Source organism: Sprattus sprattus (assembly GCF_963457725.1).
Source record: "Sprattus sprattus genome assembly, chromosome: 2".
Taxonomy (NCBI): Eukaryota; Metazoa; Chordata; class Actinopteri; order Clupeiformes; family Clupeidae; genus Sprattus; species Sprattus sprattus.
Window position 1 is genome coordinate 60750780 of NC_137921.1, and position 21603 is coordinate 60772382.

General features: G+C 39.6%; 1 protein-coding gene across 1 annotated transcript; it reads right to left on the reverse strand.

Moving 5' to 3' along the window:
• Positions 1-1069: 1069 nt before the first annotated feature.
• pigh (phosphatidylinositol glycan anchor biosynthesis, class H) lies at positions 1070-3592 on the reverse strand (the record flags this gene model as incomplete). Its single annotated transcript, XM_080833416.1, has 5 exons — positions 1070-1533; positions 1642-1720; positions 1841-1924; positions 2070-2279; positions 3416-3592. 4 exons carry the CDS (start codon positions 3590-3592, stop codon positions 1649-1651), a joined length of 543 nt encoding a protein of 180 aa, XP_080689542.1. The 3' UTR covers positions 1070-1533; positions 1642-1648.
• Between the last annotated feature and the right edge of the window lie 18011 nt (positions 3593-21603).

Here is a 21603-nt window from a genome sequence, read left to right on the forward strand (position 1 = left end):
TGGCCAGCCCAATTTCGAGACCTGAATCCTATAAAAAAAACTCTGAAATGTGATCAAGAGGAAGATGGATGGTCATAAGCCATGAAAAGAAGCCGAGCTGCTTGAATTCTTGCGCCAGGAGTAGCATAAAGTCACCCAACGGCAATGTGAAAGACTGGTGGAGAGCATGCCAAGACACATGAAAGTTGTGATTTTAAATCAAGGTTATTCCACCAAATATTGATTTCTGAACTCTTCCTAAGTTAAAGCATTAGTATTGTGTAGTTTAAAAATGAATATGAGCTTGTTTTCTTTGCATTATTCGAGATCTGAAGACACTGCATCTTTTTTGCTATTTTGACCAATTGTCATTTTTCTGCAAATAAATGATCTAAATGACAATATTTTTATTTGAAATTTGGTAGGAATGTTGCCAGTAGGTTATAGAATAAAACTAAAATGTACATTTTACTTTAACACATACCAATAAATAGTAAAACCAGAGAAACTGATCATTTTGAAGTGGTCTCTTAATTTTTTCCGCGGCTGTATATGTCTGTGGGCACGATCTCAAGCACATGCAAAAGTTGTTGTTGTCCAATTTGAATCTAGATTCGAGAGACACATGCGCGCCCAGTCCAATTCCCAGCGGAATCGAATCGTGTGTCCAGGGGTTTACATCGGAGTCCAGTCGGACTCAAGTTGGACACAATGAATCTAGATTTGGGGAGACACATGTGTCCAATCTCCAATTTAAATCGGACTGAAATCGGAAATTGGACACGTGTCCACACTGAGTTCAATTTAGGCTGATTTGATGGTCAGTGTGAAGTGCCAGTCTCAGGGAGGAGTTGGAGAAGACAGCAGTCAAGTCTAGACAGTTTCTTCTTCCAGTTGTAGTTTGCAATTGATGTGACTAATGTGAGATCTCACGGATTTGTGTTCCTTATTGTTGTTTACAGTGGATAAATTTAATGAAATTGAATACAATGCACATAATGACTGACAAAATGAATGAAAGTGTTCATTTATTAAAACATTGTTGAGATACATTTAACAGCTCAGCACTGCAGATCACATACATTCAGTGTTGAGTGTTTTCTGTACATTTTTATCTTCAGTCTACACTACAGCATAAAAGTGCTAAATATATTCTCAGTATAACTGATTACCAATTTTTCAGAGGAACACTAGTTAAGGGAGGCTACCAAGAGACAAGTACCAAGTACCACTACAAGTGCCAACTGATGACTGTCAATTTCTAAAGTTTCTTTCTATTTCAAATAAATTGGTAGAGTCAACATATCTGGATAATACAATTCAATACACCAAATTTTAAAATGTAGATTATAGTGTAATATTTTCAAAGGAACTATAAATAAAATTCAACTCATTTTGGTCCAAACAAAGAAACAAACTTTTGAAAAACAAAATGAGAGATTGTATGAATTTGTCACTCTCTTTAATAATACAATTATACAAATACCATTAAAAAGTGTTATTCTTCGCACGCATATAACGGCATTAAGGCATCAGTATGGGGTCCGGAGGAATCTGAAAAACAGCCAAAAAGGACTAATTTTTTCGGATAAGTGCATTCAATTATACATGACAGCCCGTATGAATGGAAGTATTTGTATGCCGTCTGCAGCCATGATTTACCTTGTCATCAGTTTTGTAACAGTACTTCCTGACAGGCTTTATATACTTGTTCTAAGCAATTCAACCTCGGCTTGGAACTCTGGAAAAGCATTAAATACAAATTTCTCAGAAAGATAATAGCATACCAAGAAATATATATAATCGAACACATTATATACAGGAGTATAATTATTAAAGATACATTAATATGTCTACATACCTGAAAAAGGGGAACTACACTGGATATCGTTTCAGGATCTGAGGGGTTCTTCACAAGAATGCAGAGGTAATATATGACCCTGTGCTGAAATGAGAGCAACAGCAGGGTTGTGGTCATAAAAGATGTTACAGGTCAAGTCAAAAAGTTAGCTAAGGGAAGTGTATTTTCAATGCATTATTAAGTCAGGATAAAGTATTTCAGTATAAAAAGCTCATCGGTATACACTTACCATATAAACAGCCTCATTGATAACAATGTCTTTTATTTTGCTCATTTCGATGAAAGTAGTACATTCCCTCCCTGAGGCAAAGGATGATGACACCTGAACACCAAGGGACCTTATGATCAGTAGTGTTTCATGGTCCACCTTTACAAAATGAATGCCGATCACCATGCTGACCAGTGTCACAATGATGGCACTGGAGAGGACAACAGTGTTCTGAAATAAGAACAAAATTATACCATTAAAGCAGCAGTAAGGTGTTTGGTCTAAAACTAGCAAGCTAACATACACATTATCTACCCGGCAGTTGCGTTATTTAACCGTTTCATTATTTGAGCTGAATCAATTAAATAAACGTCCTGCTGCACAGTTGTCAAGTTTCAACATGCACTTGAAAACGGGCGATTTCAGAGTGAAATAAAGGTTTGTATTCTTTAAGCATTTTTCACATAGTTCAAGAACTCTATTAAATTGACTTTTTTTTATATACATCGCCCACCCATACAAACATTTCACCAAAATCGTGGATGTTGCTTTAAAGTTAGTACGGTTGGGCCAGAATTAGTGAAATGCGTTTTGCAAAGGCCTACTCAACATCTGGACCAGAATCCAATAGTACAATAATACTTAATGTAGTCGCACACCTGAAGCAGGGAAAGTAACTTTAACACATTGAAGTAGGCTACTTCTGAATGGAGGACTAACATGGTGCTGATCAACAGCTAGCGAAAACGGCCATTTGATGTTTTGAAGGGGTTCACGCAGTTATCGATTTCAAATAGGCCTACTTTTTCACACCAAGGTCATTTACTGTTGGATATTTTGGTCAATACATGTTCTGTAGCAATGCAGAAAACTGAAGGCTTCTCTTTGGCGTCTAGCCTTTTATTTAAGCACACACAAGCATTCAGAGGACAGATAAAGAAGTTAGGGAAGGCAGACAGGTTATACTCGGACACGACACATTAGGTAGGGGTGGCAAATACGCTAACAACAAAGAATCACATTCTCTCAATTACGCCTGGTGCATTGACTCAAAAAAAGAGAACAGAAATACACTTTACTACTTAAAGAAATACCAACACTTTAAATTAAGCCGTAACATTAATAGCTGGAGAATCTACCGCCTGTAGCCAAACTACCACATATCTAAGTTATTTCACCAGAGATCAAGTGGGAAATGTAATTTCACCGACAGTCCAGTTCAGGGTCAAATATTGCAACATTATCCAATTCCACCAGCAGGTAGTAAAACAGACAGTATTATTCTACAAGCATCTAATCCAAAATCCACAGCTATAAAAAATAACAGAATAGATATTACAAATCACTGGCAGTCAGAGCATCCTTACTTCAGTTATGAAGAACACTGCGTATGCAAACAACCATACAATGCAGGTGTAGATCAAAATAGTGCGCAGGGACAACTTTGCATTGCTTATAGTGAATTCTCGGCAGAAGTCCCTATGTGACTCAGAATCAAAAGTAATCGGTTTTCCGTTCACATCGGTAAACTGGTTGACAGCCATTTTCATCAGTCCGTCTCACCAACATGACACGGATGTAAAATAAAGATACTCTTATGGTCCAAAACAGAAATGTCTTCATACATCTTCGCCCCCTATTGGGTGGAGGTTGAAAGTAGGCCTAGCCTGCAATTCTCAACCTGCTCATGGAGCCGCCAGTTTTTTTTTTATCTTTGCCTGACTGAACAAATCAGTTGCACTCTTGATAAACTGAAACCAGGCCATTTACTGATCCCAGGTACAGCATTCAGCGCGTTTCGAGGTTGTCATCTGCCAGTTGTGCACTGTTGTATCCTGCTACCCTTACTTACAGTGACCATATTTGAGTTTGAGAAAAAGAGGACACTTCATTGCGGGGGAGGAGGCGTGGTAGTGTATAGCATACAGATGACCCCGCTTCCTCCCCCCACTTGTTATATAATTACAGTGCATGAAATGCCCTGTATTGTTATTCCTAGGCTTCTTCTTCTTCTTATTCTTGTTACCTTTTTCTGCGATTAATTCAGCCCGAACCACTTAACGTAGAAACTTCATTCAAACTTTGTCGCGTAGGTCTTGTAAACGACACTTATGCTATGTATTTTTCACTTTTCTAAACTTTATACTTTTTAAGATATTAAAGAAAAACGAATATAAATTTCTCCCATTGACTTACATTGGGCCATTATGACATCATAATAGGGTCTTTAAACTGGCTTGCACCTGTGCTTTACTCTGCCGTGCTAAGGCAAAAGACCGTAACTTCAAGTTTGGTCAAAAATGAGTTTTTGACGTATTTGTAAAATATCAGCAGTAATTAAACAAATGTACTGATATTAAATGTACTACTAACATGCCATTATCAAATTAAAGCCAGTGACATCAGTATTTTGGTTGATTTCACGATGTATAGGCTACCGACAGTTAGCATACCAAGCTAGGTAGCATTACCATTAGAATTGCATGGCAGATATGCTAAGCTATCGGGCTATTCCCCCACCCAGTGCCTGTGGCTAGTCCGAAAAAGGTGCATCTAAATCGGGTAACTTCGCTTGGCGAGCGGGGGCATGTGGAGGGGGAACATGGGCCTCATTCTCTATCGTTCTCTCTCTCTCTCTCTCTCTCTCTCTCACACACACACACACACACACACACACACACACACACACACACACCCCCCAATGGACTGACATAGATGTTTTATGTGTTTCATGTGACAATTCAAGTTCATTGTTTTATGTGCTTAATGTGATAATTCAATGGTGTGTGTGTGTGTGTGTGTGTGTGTGTGTGTGTGTGTGATCATTGTATTGGTATTGTGATAAATGAAATAGTATTACTACTGATTAATTAATAGGGTCATTATTCCATTGTTATCATACCACTGAGCTTTAACATAGAAGTTACTGCCTTCTGCCTTAGTATGCTTCACTGACACCTGTGCCAAATCCAAAGAACCTCTTCTCTCTCTGTCCCTCTCAATTTAACTGTAACTAGGAACATTAAGACACCATCCATTCTCCATTTTTTTTTCTCTCCATCTCTCCATCTTTCTCTCTGTCAACTTTCTCTCACACTCAATCTCTCTTCTTCACTCCATTTTTATCTCCTTTTTTCAATATTTTCACTCTCTCTTTATCTCTTCATCCAGAGCCACTCTTGTTCACTCTTCTTTCCTTCTTCCACTCTTCTTTCCTTTCTTATTTCCTTCATCCACTCTTCTTTCCTTCTTCCACTTTTCTTTCCTTTCTTCACTCTTCTTTCCTTCTTACACTCTTCTTTCCTTCTTTCACTCTTCTTTCTTTCCTTATTTCCTTCTTCCACTCTTCTTTCCTTCCTTCACTCTTCTTTCCTTTCTTCTTTCACTCTTCTTTCTTTTCTTCTTTCCTTCTTCCACTCTTCTTTCCTTTCTTCACTCTTCTTTCTTTTCTTCTTTCCTTCTTTCACTCTTCTTTCCTTTCTTCTTTCCCTCTTCCACTCTTCTCTCCTTTCTTCACTCTTCTTTCCTTTTGTCTTTCCTTCTTCCACTCTTCTTGCCTTTCTTTTTTCCTTCATCCACTCTTCTTTCCTTCTTCCACTTTTCTTTCCTTTCTTCACTCTTCTTTCCTTCTTACACTCTTCTTTCCTTTCTTCTTTCCTTCTTTCACTCTTCTTTCTTTTCTTCTTCCTTTCTTAACCTTTGCATTTCATGCACTGGTATTTCCTTCAGGAAATGCATTTTCTAGTTATTTGTATTATGGCATACAAGAGGCAACACAGGTATCAGCATACTTTGTAATGTTTTACAGTTTATACACCTCCCTATGATTTTAACAACACTCATATTCACTCATTCATACGTGCAACACAGACACTCAACCGCCCCCAGACACCCTCCCACCACTCACACACACATACAGACAAACACTCCCCCCCTCTCAACACACACGCAAACGCACACGTACACACACACGCACAAACACACACACACACACACACACTTGGTTCCCATCTCTCAGCCACCACACCAATTCCCTATAAGTCCTGCCACACCTTATTGAATTGTTGCTTTCTGTTCCGGCCTTCGGACATTGATTTTTCTATACTTAAATAGTATTTCATTAGACCCTTCCATTGCTGTAATTATGGGGCCTCGGAACCCTTCCAATCCTTCAGAATACATTTTTTTATACACCAAAGAGGCAAATATGACCATCCATCCAATGGGATATTTAAGTGAGTTTTGGAAGATACATCTCGTGGCTGTAAATTCAAGTTTGATTCTACAAGTAGTGGTCATCCATTTTTTTATTTAATCTCTAACCATCCCTTGCGGACCTTCTCACATTCCCAGAAGGCATGTGTAATTGTTTCTCTTTGTTCCAACCCTCATATATTTTATGAAATGAATAATTACTTTCCTGTACCTCAACAAGATGTTTATACACTTTTCCTATTCATTTCTTATTTTCATCTGCATTCAAGAATAGTCTCTGAATAGCCTAGTCTCCCCCCACTTGTAATGAGTGTTAATAACTCTTATTAATTGAATGATGAATGTCCACACAGAGCGTTATCTTAACGTTGCTTTACCCAACTCCTAGTTCGTACAACAACCGCGAACCTCACACAAGTATCACATTATGACGAATCCACGTATTCTTAATTTGATCATTCCATGACATCTCCCTCTTTTAAGTTAACATCCTGCTTCACATCCCAAATTACATATGTCACTGGGCTCTCAACCATGACAAATAAAAGTCACACAAGGTTTATTATCATTGATTTTATTGTATTGACTATGGGTATAACACCATCCAAGACTATAGTGAAGTGGGGCAGTCAGTGAATCAGTACGGTTGTCGTGAATGTATGCATGCCTATAAATCCGTAAGTCCAGACAGCGCGTCCTCTCTTCTATCACTCGTGCTTTCTCTCTCAAAACAATCCGTCAGGATATCCAGGGCCATCACCCAATGACTCAGGGTGACTGGCTCTTATAGCACACCGGTCCCAGGTGTTCCCAATAGCTTCTAGAGCCGACACACCTGCGGGTCATCTGAAACACAAGAGACACCAAAACAGCCCGCCCAGCAACCCAAAAGAGGCGGGGCCATCACACATATTCCATAATATCTCCCCCTTTTAAATCACTTGCTAATGTCTGTGATTTAATCTTTAAAATCAATAGACAAGATTATTCTTGAAAGGCAAAACAAAGGCGATTACTTCCTTAGGCCTCATTAAAACCATTTTCAAAAGTTTTGTTAACAAAAAGGTTATCTCTGGTCCTCTGTATATTATAACTCGTTTGCAAGACCAATCAATACATTCATCTCTGACATTAGCGACATTGCTGGAACTCTTTTGTAGCATTCTTAATAACCTGTTAAAGGAGGAAAACACTTAGGGCCTGATTTACTAACAGGATTGCGCCCATTTCAGGCGTAAAATAGCGGTCGTAAACATAAAACGGTATTTACTAAGGGGGCGCATTTGAGTAGAGGCGCATATTAACGCTTTGTGGGTGTGGACGGGGAGGGCAAGGAAACGTGGGTGAAAACATGGGCGTGAAGCGCAAATATATGGGAGGAGAGAAGATAAGTGCGCCTAATGATGTATTGCGTGGTATTTACTAAAACTGCCTCGCGAGCGCACGTTTCTAATTTGCGTGATAATTCTCCGCCTCATAAAAGCACGCCTTAACCAGGAAGCGCATTTCCATTGAGTCTGAAAACGTTGATATGGCAGCAGTTATAAGAGCAAGGCGAAGATATAGACAGAGACAGCGCACAGAAATATTTCTTTCAACTCGTATAACACTTTTCAGTTAAGGCGAGACACGGCAGGTGAAATATCGATTTGTTCATGCCCTGGTCAAATTTGAGATTTTGGGCTAGTTTGCCTCTTTAACTTGTTATCTTTCATACTACCATAAAGAAAACGTCAAAATTACACATTTAAGTGTCTGTTTCACTGCATTTAGTTCAGCCGCGGCATCCATTTTCTCCTAACTTTACCAAGAATTCTCCCTTGAACCACGTTCAGCGTTTCGTCTTTTTACACGACATCTGTCATGTCTGGAATGACTTTAAAGCTATGAGCCTCGATCAGAAGGCTGTGTAATCCAAATATGGGCATTTCCTTTCTTTTCAGCAACCAATCCTGACTTTCTGAAGGGATTCATTGGCTGACGGCGCTTTTCTGCTAACGTGATTCGCTCAGTGCCCCACGTGTTGTCTTTAAATGCGGTGTTTTTTCATTTTTAGGTACACATTTCTCAGCCTATGTAGAACCTAGGTACACCACACTTCCCAGTTTCACACATAGCATTGTTATGAAGACATCTACAGATGGATTTATTTATAAATTGTTCCTGGCCAGATTTATGGGTCATTTTACCTGGAAATCATGGCGAAAATAGGGTTTTTAAGGCCACGGATAGTATATTTTGATTTCCCAGGTCATAAAAGCAGATATCCTAAAATCCATCTGAGGATTTTTTGTCATTTGATATATGAACAAAATAAAAAAAGAATTTTGGTCCTGGCTTTATCACAGTTTAAGATTCATGTACCTGAAATATATGCAAAAATGTGCATATTTAATGAGATCCAGCCTAATTAGCATAATTAAATATGCAAAATTAAAAAACTTGTAATACATTTTTTTCTTGTAATGATGTATGTAATCAACTGGTAAAGTTTCATGGTGATCCCTTGTATTTAAATGTTTTACCCTATTCACCTGCCATGTCTCGCCTTAAGCGATCCACAAATCATTAGGCGGTACAGGTTAACCAGCCACGCAATACTTTAATTACTGAACCAGATCAGAGACGACATCGAACCCTCCAACCGGAGATCACATTCCATTCCATCAGTTGTTAAACTCCGGACAACATTGCAAATATTGGCATCGGATCATTTCAAACAGTTATAGCATCAGCAGTTGGTATATCTCATCCTTCACTCAGCCAAATATTCACCCAGGTACTCGACGCATTGCTACGGCGCACTGCTCAATACATTTCCCCACTGCTGTAGGTGATGGCGGGCAGAACAACAATATAACAGCGCACACATTGAATCAGGTTCAGTGATTGAGCGAACGTGAACCAATATATCTATCTCCTCTTCGCTGAACCTTCATTTTCTCTTCCTAAATAAATACCACGGAAGATTAAGCTGCGGTCGCAATGTTAATAAATCAGGCCCTATAGGGCGGAGTAAACACAGATTGCCCAGCACGGATCTGGTTTGACAAATACCACGGAAAATGCGCAAAAACACAATGTGTTAATGTGCGACCGCAGATTAAGCTGCAGTCGCAATGTTAGTAAATCAGGCCCTATAGGGCGGAGTAAACACAGATTGCCCAGCGCGGATCTGGTTTGACAAATACCACGGAAAATGCGCAAAAACACTGTGCGTTAATGTGCGACCACTGATTAAGCTGCGGTCGCAATGTTAGTAAATAAGGCCCTTAATGTTGTTACTATAACACCCAATGCAACACCGGTAAATGGCAAACATGACATTGCTGGAACTCTTTTCCACAATACATTCTTTGCCGGAACTCTTTTCAGTGACAATCTTTTACAAGTCCAGTCTCTGAACCGGGCGGCTGTCCCTGCCTGACCTGGTCTGTCTCAGACCATCAGTGAGTGTGGTAATGCTTGTGTCGACTGCTGTGGGGCTCCTTCTCGGGCTCGCCCGGGTTGCCCGATGACTGCTCTGGTGTGAGCCCCAGCGTCCCTGATAATTCCATTACAGTTTTGCCAACTTTTAAACATACAGATGACCCCGCCCCCTCCCGAGGTTTTGTCATCTTTTCACATGCAGGTGTCATGTGGAAAAGATTCTAGTTACTAGTGGAAGCGGCAAGGAGCTCAGTGTTCGTACCAAATGCTCAAAATGATCGTCTTTGGAGGATAATTATCGTGCATCTGGCAACACTGAGAGGGCAGTCGACCAATGACAGTTCCCTTTACAGTCATAGCTTGCGCAAGAAGGTGGAACGTAAGGGAGATACCCTTTCCAAAATGTGTAAGGGCGTAAAAACTAGTTTGTGAAGGACCCAGAGAAAAACAAATATCTGACGAGGCAAAATCGCTAACAAAGGGTCATGGAAGAAGCACTTTGATGACAGTCTGTCCTGTTTTGTGACTGTGTGGATTGAGTGGGCCGATATAAAAAGATCAGTAGTTTCTTATATGAAATCAAGACTAGATAGTCTTAGGTCATTTCAATGGATGAACAGCCTCTGAATAGTGAAAATGTCTGAATAGAGCTTAATAGGTAGCATACTGAAATAAGTGTGGACACAAAGCATTAATTGATCACTGAAGTATTTTGTTAAGGCCTGTTCACATGATTTATTTGTCCACCTTTTACAGCAGTAGCCTAGCCCATAACTTAATTAATAGCTATATAAAATGGTTAAAAGTTTAGAGATGACAGGCAGTTTGAGGATGCAAGGAAGTAATTGAGTAATTACAACTCATAAACTACCATATACGCTTAAATGAATTGACACTTGTAAGTAATACTGCTGATTACTCATCATCTTTTCAATGTTTCAAATAACACATGTTGGTGTTGCCAATATATGACTTAACTGAGTAAATGGCTTATGCTCATGTTTCAACTGTAGTGTAGTCTATGAAAATAGCCTAGAAAAAAACAATCAATGGATATTGACTGTGATGAGTAACATTCTTTTTTTCAATTTCTCCTGACAATGTCAAAACAGGAACAATGAATACTGCTGCAACTACAATAAACACAAGGCCTGCAATCAGCCCTTTACGCAAACATATGGCATTTTTAAACCTATCCATGTATGTAGGGCTAAGTGCATACTTCTTGAGGTAATCTGCAGCCATTCCCTTCGAGTCCTCATTTCTTCTGCAAGAAAGTAGTCCTTCTTCCTCATTGAAAAGCAGGTCCACCGTTATTTCCCTTCCTTCGATATACTTCTGGGTGTTGGGTATTATTTCATCCGGGTCGAATGTGCGATGAAGCACCATGAGAATTGTAGGCTTTGAGACTAAACGGTGTAAAAGACATTTTGCGCATATGACAATCAAAATGAATAAAACACAAGTTAAACCAGTAAATTGTGAATTTGAAAAAAAAGATTTCTAGAGCATTATTGAGCATTTTTATATTGAAACAGGATGATTAACTTACTTGGAATCGCACTCAGAGCAGCCTCAACATCAGTTCCAGCTCGAGAGACGATTGGACAGAGGGCCAAGATGACATCACATTCCAATTCATCTCCGACCTCAGTCACACAAAGTTGTCTTTGGAGATAGGCCTTGATCTCGTCAAGAAACCTCTCGGTATATCCACTGCCCTTGAAAAATACCTTACCCATCTTAGTAGACAGGAGAAATTAGACAGAAGAAATTAGAGTCAGACATGTCTCAAATAGACATATAGGCATTTAGGCCTACTATAGGCTAATTCAGGAACATCCATTGGTGACTATTAACTTCATGTAGGCTTACAATTAAACCTAAACATGGGTTAACCCGTACCCCATGACAGATACACATCAGTGTAGGTCTGTCCAGGTGATGGAGGCCTAATGTGTAACTCTGTTGTGCTTACTGTTCATTCATCTTTGCTGTTTTCTGCTTAGAAACTACATAGAGCAAATGCACTCACACTTATCAGTCACCCACATTTAGGCAGAAATGATGATTTAGGCAAGATGTAAACTATGCTCTTGTGCACCACTCTCTGCCCCTGTCATTGGCGGGGCAGGTTCCAGAGATATTTCATTCTGGACCGGTACCAGTTGGACAGTCTGTTGTCAAAAGTAGGAACGCAAATTATTGCAAGGCAGGACATCAATTATCAGGGTCCGGCTGAGCTCCTTGCAAGTTTTTTTCTTTTTTTTTGACAGATTCTTGGCCACTGGTTACTCCTACCGCACCAGCTTTCAGCTATCATGTGGGAGTGAGCACCGTGGAAAGGATTGTTGGTGGGGTCGGGACTCCTATGCACAGGAGTTCATTCCAGTCTCCACCACTGAAGACTGGCAAAGCATCGCCAGTGACATCCTCCATTGTCTTGAACTGTCTTGGGTCCATCGTTGGGAAACATGTTGTGATTAAGACCCCTGACAACTCAGTCTACTGAGGTTCACTTTGGCGACTTTTACTGTTTACAGTGGTAAAGATGGTATTTTTCACCGCAACGACACCTATTGGTTTGGTTGAAGACTGCAGCAACTAACAAGTGTGGACATTAAAGATTTTGACGCTGTTTTGAAGTCACCCTTTCGGGGGCAATGACCAATCCGTCAAATGTGTTGGCCCCTTATTACTCCTGTGGTCTCAGATTACAACGATGACGGACATACATTCAAGAGTCAAAACATAGGGCTTTTAAAACTTCATATATCTGCCAAACACCTACCTTTTATGTCATTTTATCATAGAGTTATAGATGATAAACCAAGTTCGATGGATCAATGTACATTTCATCAGCGGCTGATATTTTGTGTATTAAAGAATTGTTTTCATGCAAAGATTTAACTTCATGTTTATTCTGTAGAGCATTTAGTGCTACTGACAATCCCAGATGTTCTTGTGTCATGCTTGTTTACACGGAATACAGGATAGGATAGGCTATAATGGAAAATGTCTATGAATGGACGAGTAACACACCTGTTACTATTGTCCCCACTATGCTATGTTTTACACTATGTTGTAAAATATTGGTGTTGTGGGAGGTTTTTAACTGTAAGTTACGTTTGTCCCGGTGTTGTACCCGATTCAGCACCCCCGTCAGAATATGCACCCCCTTGACGCACCACTCGCTTGCCTAAACAAACGCAGGGGAAAATACTATACTACGATTTAATTATTTGTGAAAGAGATGGAAGAGAAGAACACAAGTGATTACAGTCTTAAGAACTGTTCTAAAGAGTACAAACAACCGATGTTTTTCTATGCAACCCTTGACGCACCACTCGCTTGATCGGAAAGGAAAGCAGTTCGCCTAAATAAACGCATGGAAAAATACTATACTACGATTTCATTATTTGTGAAAGAGATGGAAGAGAAGAACACAAGTGATTACAGTCTTTAGAACTGTTCTAAAGAGTACAAACAACCGATGTTTTTCTTCCAAAAACCTCGGATAATAGCGAACGCAAAAGAACACCTTTTTGTTCTGTGGAAATATATAGCCTACCCCAGCCATGACTACAAAATGAATTAATGCAATTTTGAATTAGCAAGTTGAATGTATTTGACACGGTGTTTCACAAGACTAAATAACGAAATGCAGTTTAGTATCTAACAGGAAGTGCAAATAAGCAGAAAGTGCAGAATATGTGCATATGAATGGCAGTGGTATATACATAATGGGATAGTATAAGATACAGTATGATACTGTACTCTGTTTACTCATACTAGTCCCATGTCTGTACTCTGAAAAGCATTTGATGATCGGATCAACAGAATTCTTTTAAAGGGGGGGGGGGGGGGGGGGGGGGTGCATATCACGACAGGCCAATTTCATACCATGCAGAATAAGCATCCCCTGTTCAATTCTGCTAGGAAGGTGGCACATGCATGAAACTCACTCTGCCTACTCATACTAGTCCCATGTCTGTACTCTGAAAAGCATTTGATGTTGGGGTCAACAGAATTCTTTTAAAGGGGGGTGCATATCACGACAGGCCTATTTTCACACCAGTCAGAATAAGCACCCCCTGTTCAATTCTACTAGGAAGGTGTCACATGCATGAAACTCACTCTGCTTACTCATACTAGTCCCTTGGCTGTACTCAGAAAAGCATTTGATGTTGGAGTCAACAGAATTCTTTTAAGGGGGGGGGGGGGGGGGGGGGGGCATATCACGACAGGCCTATTTTCACACAGGTCAGAATAAGCAACCCCCCCCCCCCTTTAAAAGAATTCTGTTGATCCGATCATCAAATGCTTTTCAGAGTACAGACATGGGACTAGTATGAGTAAGCACAGTGAGTTTCATACATGTGACACCTTCCTAGTAGAATTGAACAGGGGGGTGCTTATTCTGACTGGTGTGAAAATAGGCCTGTCGTGATATGCACCCCCTCCTTTAAAATAATTCTGTTGATCCGATCATCAAATGCTTTTCAGAGTACAGACATGGGACTAGTATGAGTAAGCACAGTGAGTTTCATGCATGTGACACCTTCCTAGTAGAATTGAACAGGGGGGTGCTTATTCTGACTGGTGTGAAAATAGGCCTGTCGTGATATGCACCCCCCCCCCCCCCCCCCCCCCCCCCCCCCCTTTAAAATAATTCTGTTGATCCGATCATCAAATGCTTTTCAGAGTACAGACATGGGACTAGTATGAGTAAGCAGAGTCCTGTATCATACTGTATCTTATACTATCTCATTATGTATATACCACTGCCATTCATATGCACATATTCTGCACGTTCTGCTTATTTGCACTTCCTGTTAGATACTAAACTGCATTTCGTTATTTAGTCTTGTGAAACACCGTGTTCTTTTGTGAAAAGGTGTTCTTTTGCGTTCGCTATTATCCGAGGCTTTTGGAAGAAAAACATCGGTTGTTTGTACTCTTTAGAACAGTTCTAAAGACTGTAATCACTTGTGTTCTTCTCTTCCATCTCTTTCACAAATAATGAAATCGTAGTATAGTATTTTTCCATGCGTTTATTTAGGCGAACTGCTTTCCTTTCCGATCAAGCGAGTGGTGCGTCAAGGGGGTGCATAGAAAAACATCGGTTGTTTGTACTCTTTAGAACAGTTCTAAAGACTGTAATCACTTGTGTTCTTCTCTTCCATCTCTTTCACAAATAATTAAATCGTAGTATAGTATTTTTCCCTGCGTTTGTTTAGGCGAACTGCGAGTGGTGCGTCAAGGGGGTGCATATTCTGACGGGGGTGCTGAATCGGGTACAACACCGGCTGTCCCCTCATAGAACAATTGCATAAAATTAACCTGGATAAATGTGCTACCGGTTTCCCTCAGTTTCCTCCGGCCTCCTGATGGCAGTAGCCTATTAAGTTGTGCACAGTCTGTCTCAACCACTGCCACTGCTTTAGGCTCCAATAATTTGTTGTCAGGTGAGTGATCAATTAAAGACGGTGGTGAAGGTAGCTTAGACATTCGCTAGACGTTCACGGTGTAGCTGTAACTGCAAACTCATTAAAAGCTAAATTACCTACATATTATTCTTCCGTATTCTGTTGTGAAGAACCGCGGTAGAGTAAGCTTTATATTCGTTGATGCAAAGTACAAACCTATCACTCGCTTCAACCATTTGAGTGGATGACGTCAAACCAACTGTGCGACATAAAGACTCATTTCCCTTATGTGCCACAAGGTTTGTTTTTTTAAATAAACATTTTGTAAAACTTTTTAGAATATAAAAAATATAAATAAAGTCACAATTCTCCCTGTGAACACAAACACATCAAATGATATCCGTATAAACGGTATTGTATATCATTCTATATCTCGTTTGAAAATAATGTGTACATTTACCTTATACCAACACCGATTTATCGCTAAGCCACCTCATCCACAACTTCCGTGTCCGACTGCAGTCAATGTTGGAATCCGACTCTGAAGTCCGAGTCTTGAACTACAGTAGGTTACTACAACACCAGTGCTCTCATAGGATGATGATGTGGCGAGAATAGGATCTCATTACACATTTTCTTTCAATCAGAAGACCAGAGGCAGGATGTAGAAATCTGGAGGTTTATTATTGTAATCAATAAGCTACAATAAGGAGATGGTCCATGGATTAGCTCGATCTCATTGTATGAATGGTCTGCAGGCCATTTTAAGGCCTGTAAATTGTGGGGTGTGTTCTATCTGGTTGTCTGCCAAAACAGACAGAAATAACTATTCCCTCTTCTCTAACTCCTCTGAAACCTCCTAGTGTGTGTGTGTGTGTCGTGACAGGCTCCCCCCGGGACCCCCTCCTTTCTTGGAATGTGCCTGTGTAGTAACTTTATTGCTCCCTCTAACATCAGTGAATCCTTTCCAAGGCTAAGTTACTATTTCCCCCTAGTCTGTCTTTCCTAAGTGAGACTTTCATACAGATGAGTTAATCCATGTTCATCTAAACATAAAATAGATCCTACAATGACCATATTTGAGTTCGAGAAAAAGAGGACACTTCGTCGCGGCGGGGGAAGGGGCGTGGTAGTGTATAGCATACAGATGACCCCGCTCCCTCCCCCTGGGACGATTGTAATGAGTGTTAATAACTCTTATTAATTGAATGATGAATGTCCACAGTGAGAGTTATCTTAACGTTGCTTTACTCAACTCGCAAGTATCACGTAATGACAATTTTCAAATGTTTTGTTAACAAAAAGGTTATCTCTGGTCCTGTTATGACTCGTTTGCAAGACCAATCAATAGGCCTACATTCATCTCTGACATGAGTTACATTCCTGGAACTATTTTGTAACATTTTTAATAACCTGTAAGAGGAAGAAAACACTTAATGTTGTTACTATAACACCCAATGCAACATGTGGTAATGTGTAATGTGTCGACGGCTGACCCTGCCTGACCTGGTCTGTCTCAGGCCATCAGTGGGTAGCCTAATGCTTGTGTCGACGGCTGACCCTGCCTGACCTGGTCTGTCTCAGGCCATCAGTGGGTAGCCTAATGCTTGTGTCGACGGCTGACCCTGCCTGACCTGGTCTGCCTCAAGGCCATCAGTGGGTGTGGTAATGCTGGTGTCGACGGCTGACCCTGCCTGACCTGGTCTGTCTCAGGCCATCAGTGGGTGTGGTAATGCTTGTGTTGAATGCTGTGGGGCTCCCCCTAGGGCTCGCCAGGTCACCAGATGACTGCTCTGGTGTGAGCCCCAGTGTCCCTGATTCCATGACAGTTTTGGTACCTTTTATTCTCATACAGATGACCCCACCCCCGCCCCCTCCCCCCGCAACGAGGTTTTGTCATCTTTTCCAAATGCAGATGTCATGTGCTGTTTACAACAGCACATGGCATCTGTGTAATGTGCTGTTGTAAACAATGCAAGTAGTCACTAGTTGCATTGTTTACAACAGCACATGACATCTGCATGTAGGAAAGATTCTAGTTACTAGTGGAAGTGGAAAGGTGCTCAGTGTTGCCAGATTGGAAATAGCGAAGTATCGTAACAAATGCTCAAAATGATCGTCTATGGAGGGTAATTATCGTGCATCTGGCAACACTGAGAGGGCGGTTGACCACTGACAGTTCTCTCTACAGTCAGAACTCGCGCAAGAAGGTGGAACGTAAGGGAGATACCCTTTCCAAAACGTGTAAGTGTGTAAAAAGTAGCTTGTGAAAGACCCAGAGAAAAACAAATATCTTCCGAGGCAAAATCGCAGACAATTTTGGCATCCCGGCCGGATGCATTTTTTAGGTCTCGAAAAGAGGACATGTCCGGGTAAAAGAGGACGTCTGGTCACCCTACCTTACTATCCTAGCATAACTCATCTCAATCTCATGCACCATGTAAGCCAACCATAACTCATCATAACTCAAAAGAACTAAGCACAAAATTCCCACAAAGCATGCCAGGCAGCCTCTCCCTCTTCCTCTCCCTCTTCATCTCCTCCTATATCACATTTAGCTATGGCATTAATACTGCTAAAATGGCCATATTACCTACTGTTAATTGATATCGTTATCTGTTTATGAAATTGATATTTACTTGCCAAATGTTCTCTCCCTTATAGCACAAACTTTGCCTGCTAATGCAGATGGCTGTGCAAATATCCTTCTTTATCACCATAAGCACCATAATTACTTATACACATATTAGGCAGCCGATCTCTGACCGCTTACTTTGTCTCTTTTCTTTCCTATGCCTACCCATCCCCAACACACTGTCATGCATTCATTCTACTCCGCTCATGATACATCTACATACTCTATGCCAGCCTATTTACCTACAATGTAGATAATTGCAACCATAATATGTTTCATTGCTATATTTACCCTTGTAATAGAAGCCTTAAGAGCATACTGCATACCCATTAACCATACTTGAATGCTCTCTCCCCATCTTATCCACGATCAATTTTGTATGTATCGTGTATAATTTATACCTTCAAATGATCATGCTCAGTGACTAATGCATGGATGTAGAAATCATACCCTCATTTCAAAAGTGAAGCAACCAGAAGGAACAACACAGAACAGATTTAACCAAATATAGATGGGTTTTGGTCAGACTTTACTCCAGCAAGGGACAGGAAAACTGATGAAATGTAAGTCCAGTCACATAAATTCACAGAAAAAGTATTTTTGTCATGTATGATTATATTTGATAGTTTCATTGAGTTAGTTGGATTTACACAGCAAGCTGGAGCATCAACAGAAGTATGCCCATCTTGGCACAACACTGGCATGCCTTCCCATTTCAAGAAAGTTTATCTTTGATATATATGACGTATGGTATATATACAATAGCAGGGTGTTAGCACATATAATTATGGCCCCTTTCACTTACAGAAACATGGAACAAAATGAATGAGATAGATATAAAACAAATGTATGTTCACATGTAGCAAACACACGTTTTTATTCTGTTTGGTGTTTTAAGCACCCTGTTCTACTGTTGAGCCACAGAAAGACAGATACTCCACAGGAACACATTCATATAATTTAAAAGATGTCTGTGCATATTAGAAAGATCATAACTCTAATTTCAAAGTTATTTCACATTGAATCTTCAGGTTTAATTGATCTTATTTGTCTATGTGGCTATACATTCTACATATTAATATACATTGCAGTGTTGGAACCTTATTCTGAAATACAACAGGCATTATTATGGATATAAATTGACTACATAATTTTAATTTGTAATTCAATATTGTCACAAGCACATAAGGAATGAATGTATTAAGTACAAATAAATGTGTTTCAAGTTGAAATGTCTTGAATGTCTTGAAGTCAACTATTAGTCTATAGGTTATACGCTATAGGTTTCTGCATAATCTCCTGTATTTTAAATGCATTAGTACAGTACCTCTTTGATATACAGCCGCGGAAAAAATTAAGAGACCACTTCAAAATTATCAGTTTCTCTGGTTTTACTATTTATTGGTACGTGTTAAAGTAAAATGTTCATTTTAGTTTTATTCTATAACCTACTGGCAACATTCCTACCAAATTTCAAATAAAAATATTGTCATTTAGATAATTTATTTGCAGAAAAATGACAATTGGTCAAAATAGCAAAAAAGATGCAGTGTCTTCAGATCTCGAATAATGCAAAGAAAACAAGCTCATATTCATTTTTAAACTACACAATACTAATGCTTTAACTTAGGAAGAGTTCAGAAATCAATATTTGGTGGAATAACCTTGATTTAAAATCACAACTTTCATGTGTCTTGGCATGCTCTCCACCAGTCTTTCACATTGCCGTTGGGTGACTTTATGCTACTCCTGGCGCAAGAAGGTTTGTAAAAGACCATAAGGATTGAACCAAAGCCGACTGGAGGGTCTCCTAGTTCGTCTTCTCTGATGAGTCCAATTTTCAGCTTTGCCCAACACATGGTCGTCTGATGGTTAGACGGAGACCTGGAGAGGCCTACAAGCCACAGAGTCTTGCACCTACTGTGAAATTGGACTCATCAGAGAAGACGAACTAGGAGACCCTCCAGTCGGCCTTGGTTCAATCCTTATGGTCTTTTACAAACCTCAGCCAGGCAAAGTACAACGTTGTCCCGGAAGAAAAACTTGCTTCCTTTTGCTCTGACAATGTTCCCCAACTCTGAGAAGTGTTTTTTCCAGCAGGGCAATGCTCCATGCCACACAGCCAGGCCAGTAAAGGTGTGGATGGAGTATCACCAGATCAGGACCCTGTCATGGCCAGCCCAATTTCGAGACCTGAATCCCATAAAAAAAACTCTGAAATGTGATCAAGAGGAAGATGGATGGTCACAAGCCATGAAAAGAAGCCGAGCTGCTTGAATTCTTGCGCCAGGAGTAGCATAAAGTCACCCAACGGCAATGTGAAAGACTGGTGGAGAGCATGCCAAGACACATGAAAGTTGTGATTTAAAATCAAGGTTATTCCACCAAATATTGATTTCTGAACTCTTCCTAAGTTATAGCATTAGTATTGTGTAGTTTAAAAATGAATATGAGCTTGTTTTCTTTGCATTATTCGAGATCTGAAGACACTGCATCTTTTTTGCTATTTTGACCAATTGTCATTTTTCTGCAAATAAATTATCTAAATGACAATATTTTTATTTGAAATTTGGTAGGAATGTTGCCAGTAGGTTATAGAATAAAACTAAAATGTACATTTTACTTTAACACATACCAATAAATAGTAAAACCAGAGAAACTGATAATTTTGAAGTGGTCTCTTAATTTTTTCCGCGGCTGTATATGTATGTTATATATATGAACAACCTTAAATGTTGAGAGCATTATGCCATTTTAGTATGTAATGTATATGCAAGCTCTTTAGCATAGGTTTTTACCATAGAAGTATTTTACATGGCAAGTGTGTTTTTAGCAGACTTTTTCATATGACTGTTCACATGAGTGGTAGTCCTAAAATGCAGCTGCAATCCACCAGGACAAGAGCAGCCACTGTAGGTCATAGTACTGGTCAAGAAAAGGTGAGTTACATTTGTGGAGCACATTTTATTATGCCAAACTTACTAAAATAAGTCCACATATTGTTAGCCTGTAAACTAAAGAGGTTCATCCTTTATGAAATGAAATTGTAACAAACAGTAGCCAGTCCTCCAATGTGAACATCATTGGGCCTACCGAAATGAACTGAAGGCTAGTTTCCTCCATTGATTGAATTACTAAGAGAACTTATTAGACCTATATGTAGTGTGTCAATATATATATATAAGTCAGTGATACATAAGTGTGATAATACATTATAATAACTATCTCACGATCATAAAACATTGAATCTGTATTCTGTACTTTAAAGCTATATTCTGTGTTCAAACCTTTTGCTTGACCTGTGAAGAACCTTGATTCCACCACTGAGGAGTATGGACTATGGATGCACACATGACTGGATAAGATAATGATCTCACCTCATAACTCCTTACCAGGTTCTGAGAGTGGTAGTCATTGTGGTAAATCTATATATCTTGTTTTAAGAAAGCTAATATATTGCACTCTTCAATCGTTATTTTTACTGATCATTTCTTAGCAACACATACTCTTAATATAACTGCATAAGAAGGTTTGCAAAGTATTCATGATCATTTGCAGTGACTTTATTCAAAGCTTGGATACAAACTACAGAACAAATGCATAAAACACAAGTGCTCAGTGATTGAAATACTATAGTACAAAAGCCACAAATTATGATTCATCTCCAATATTGAACAATAGTACAGCCAGTAAGTAGGCAGTCGTCTGATGTTTACACCACATTAAAAGTTTACAGATCAGTTAGAGTAGGCAAATTCTATTTACTACACAATTTTAAATATTAAAAAGACAAAAAACATAATGCCATGAACAAAGCAACCTGTCATGTTTACGACATAGAATGACC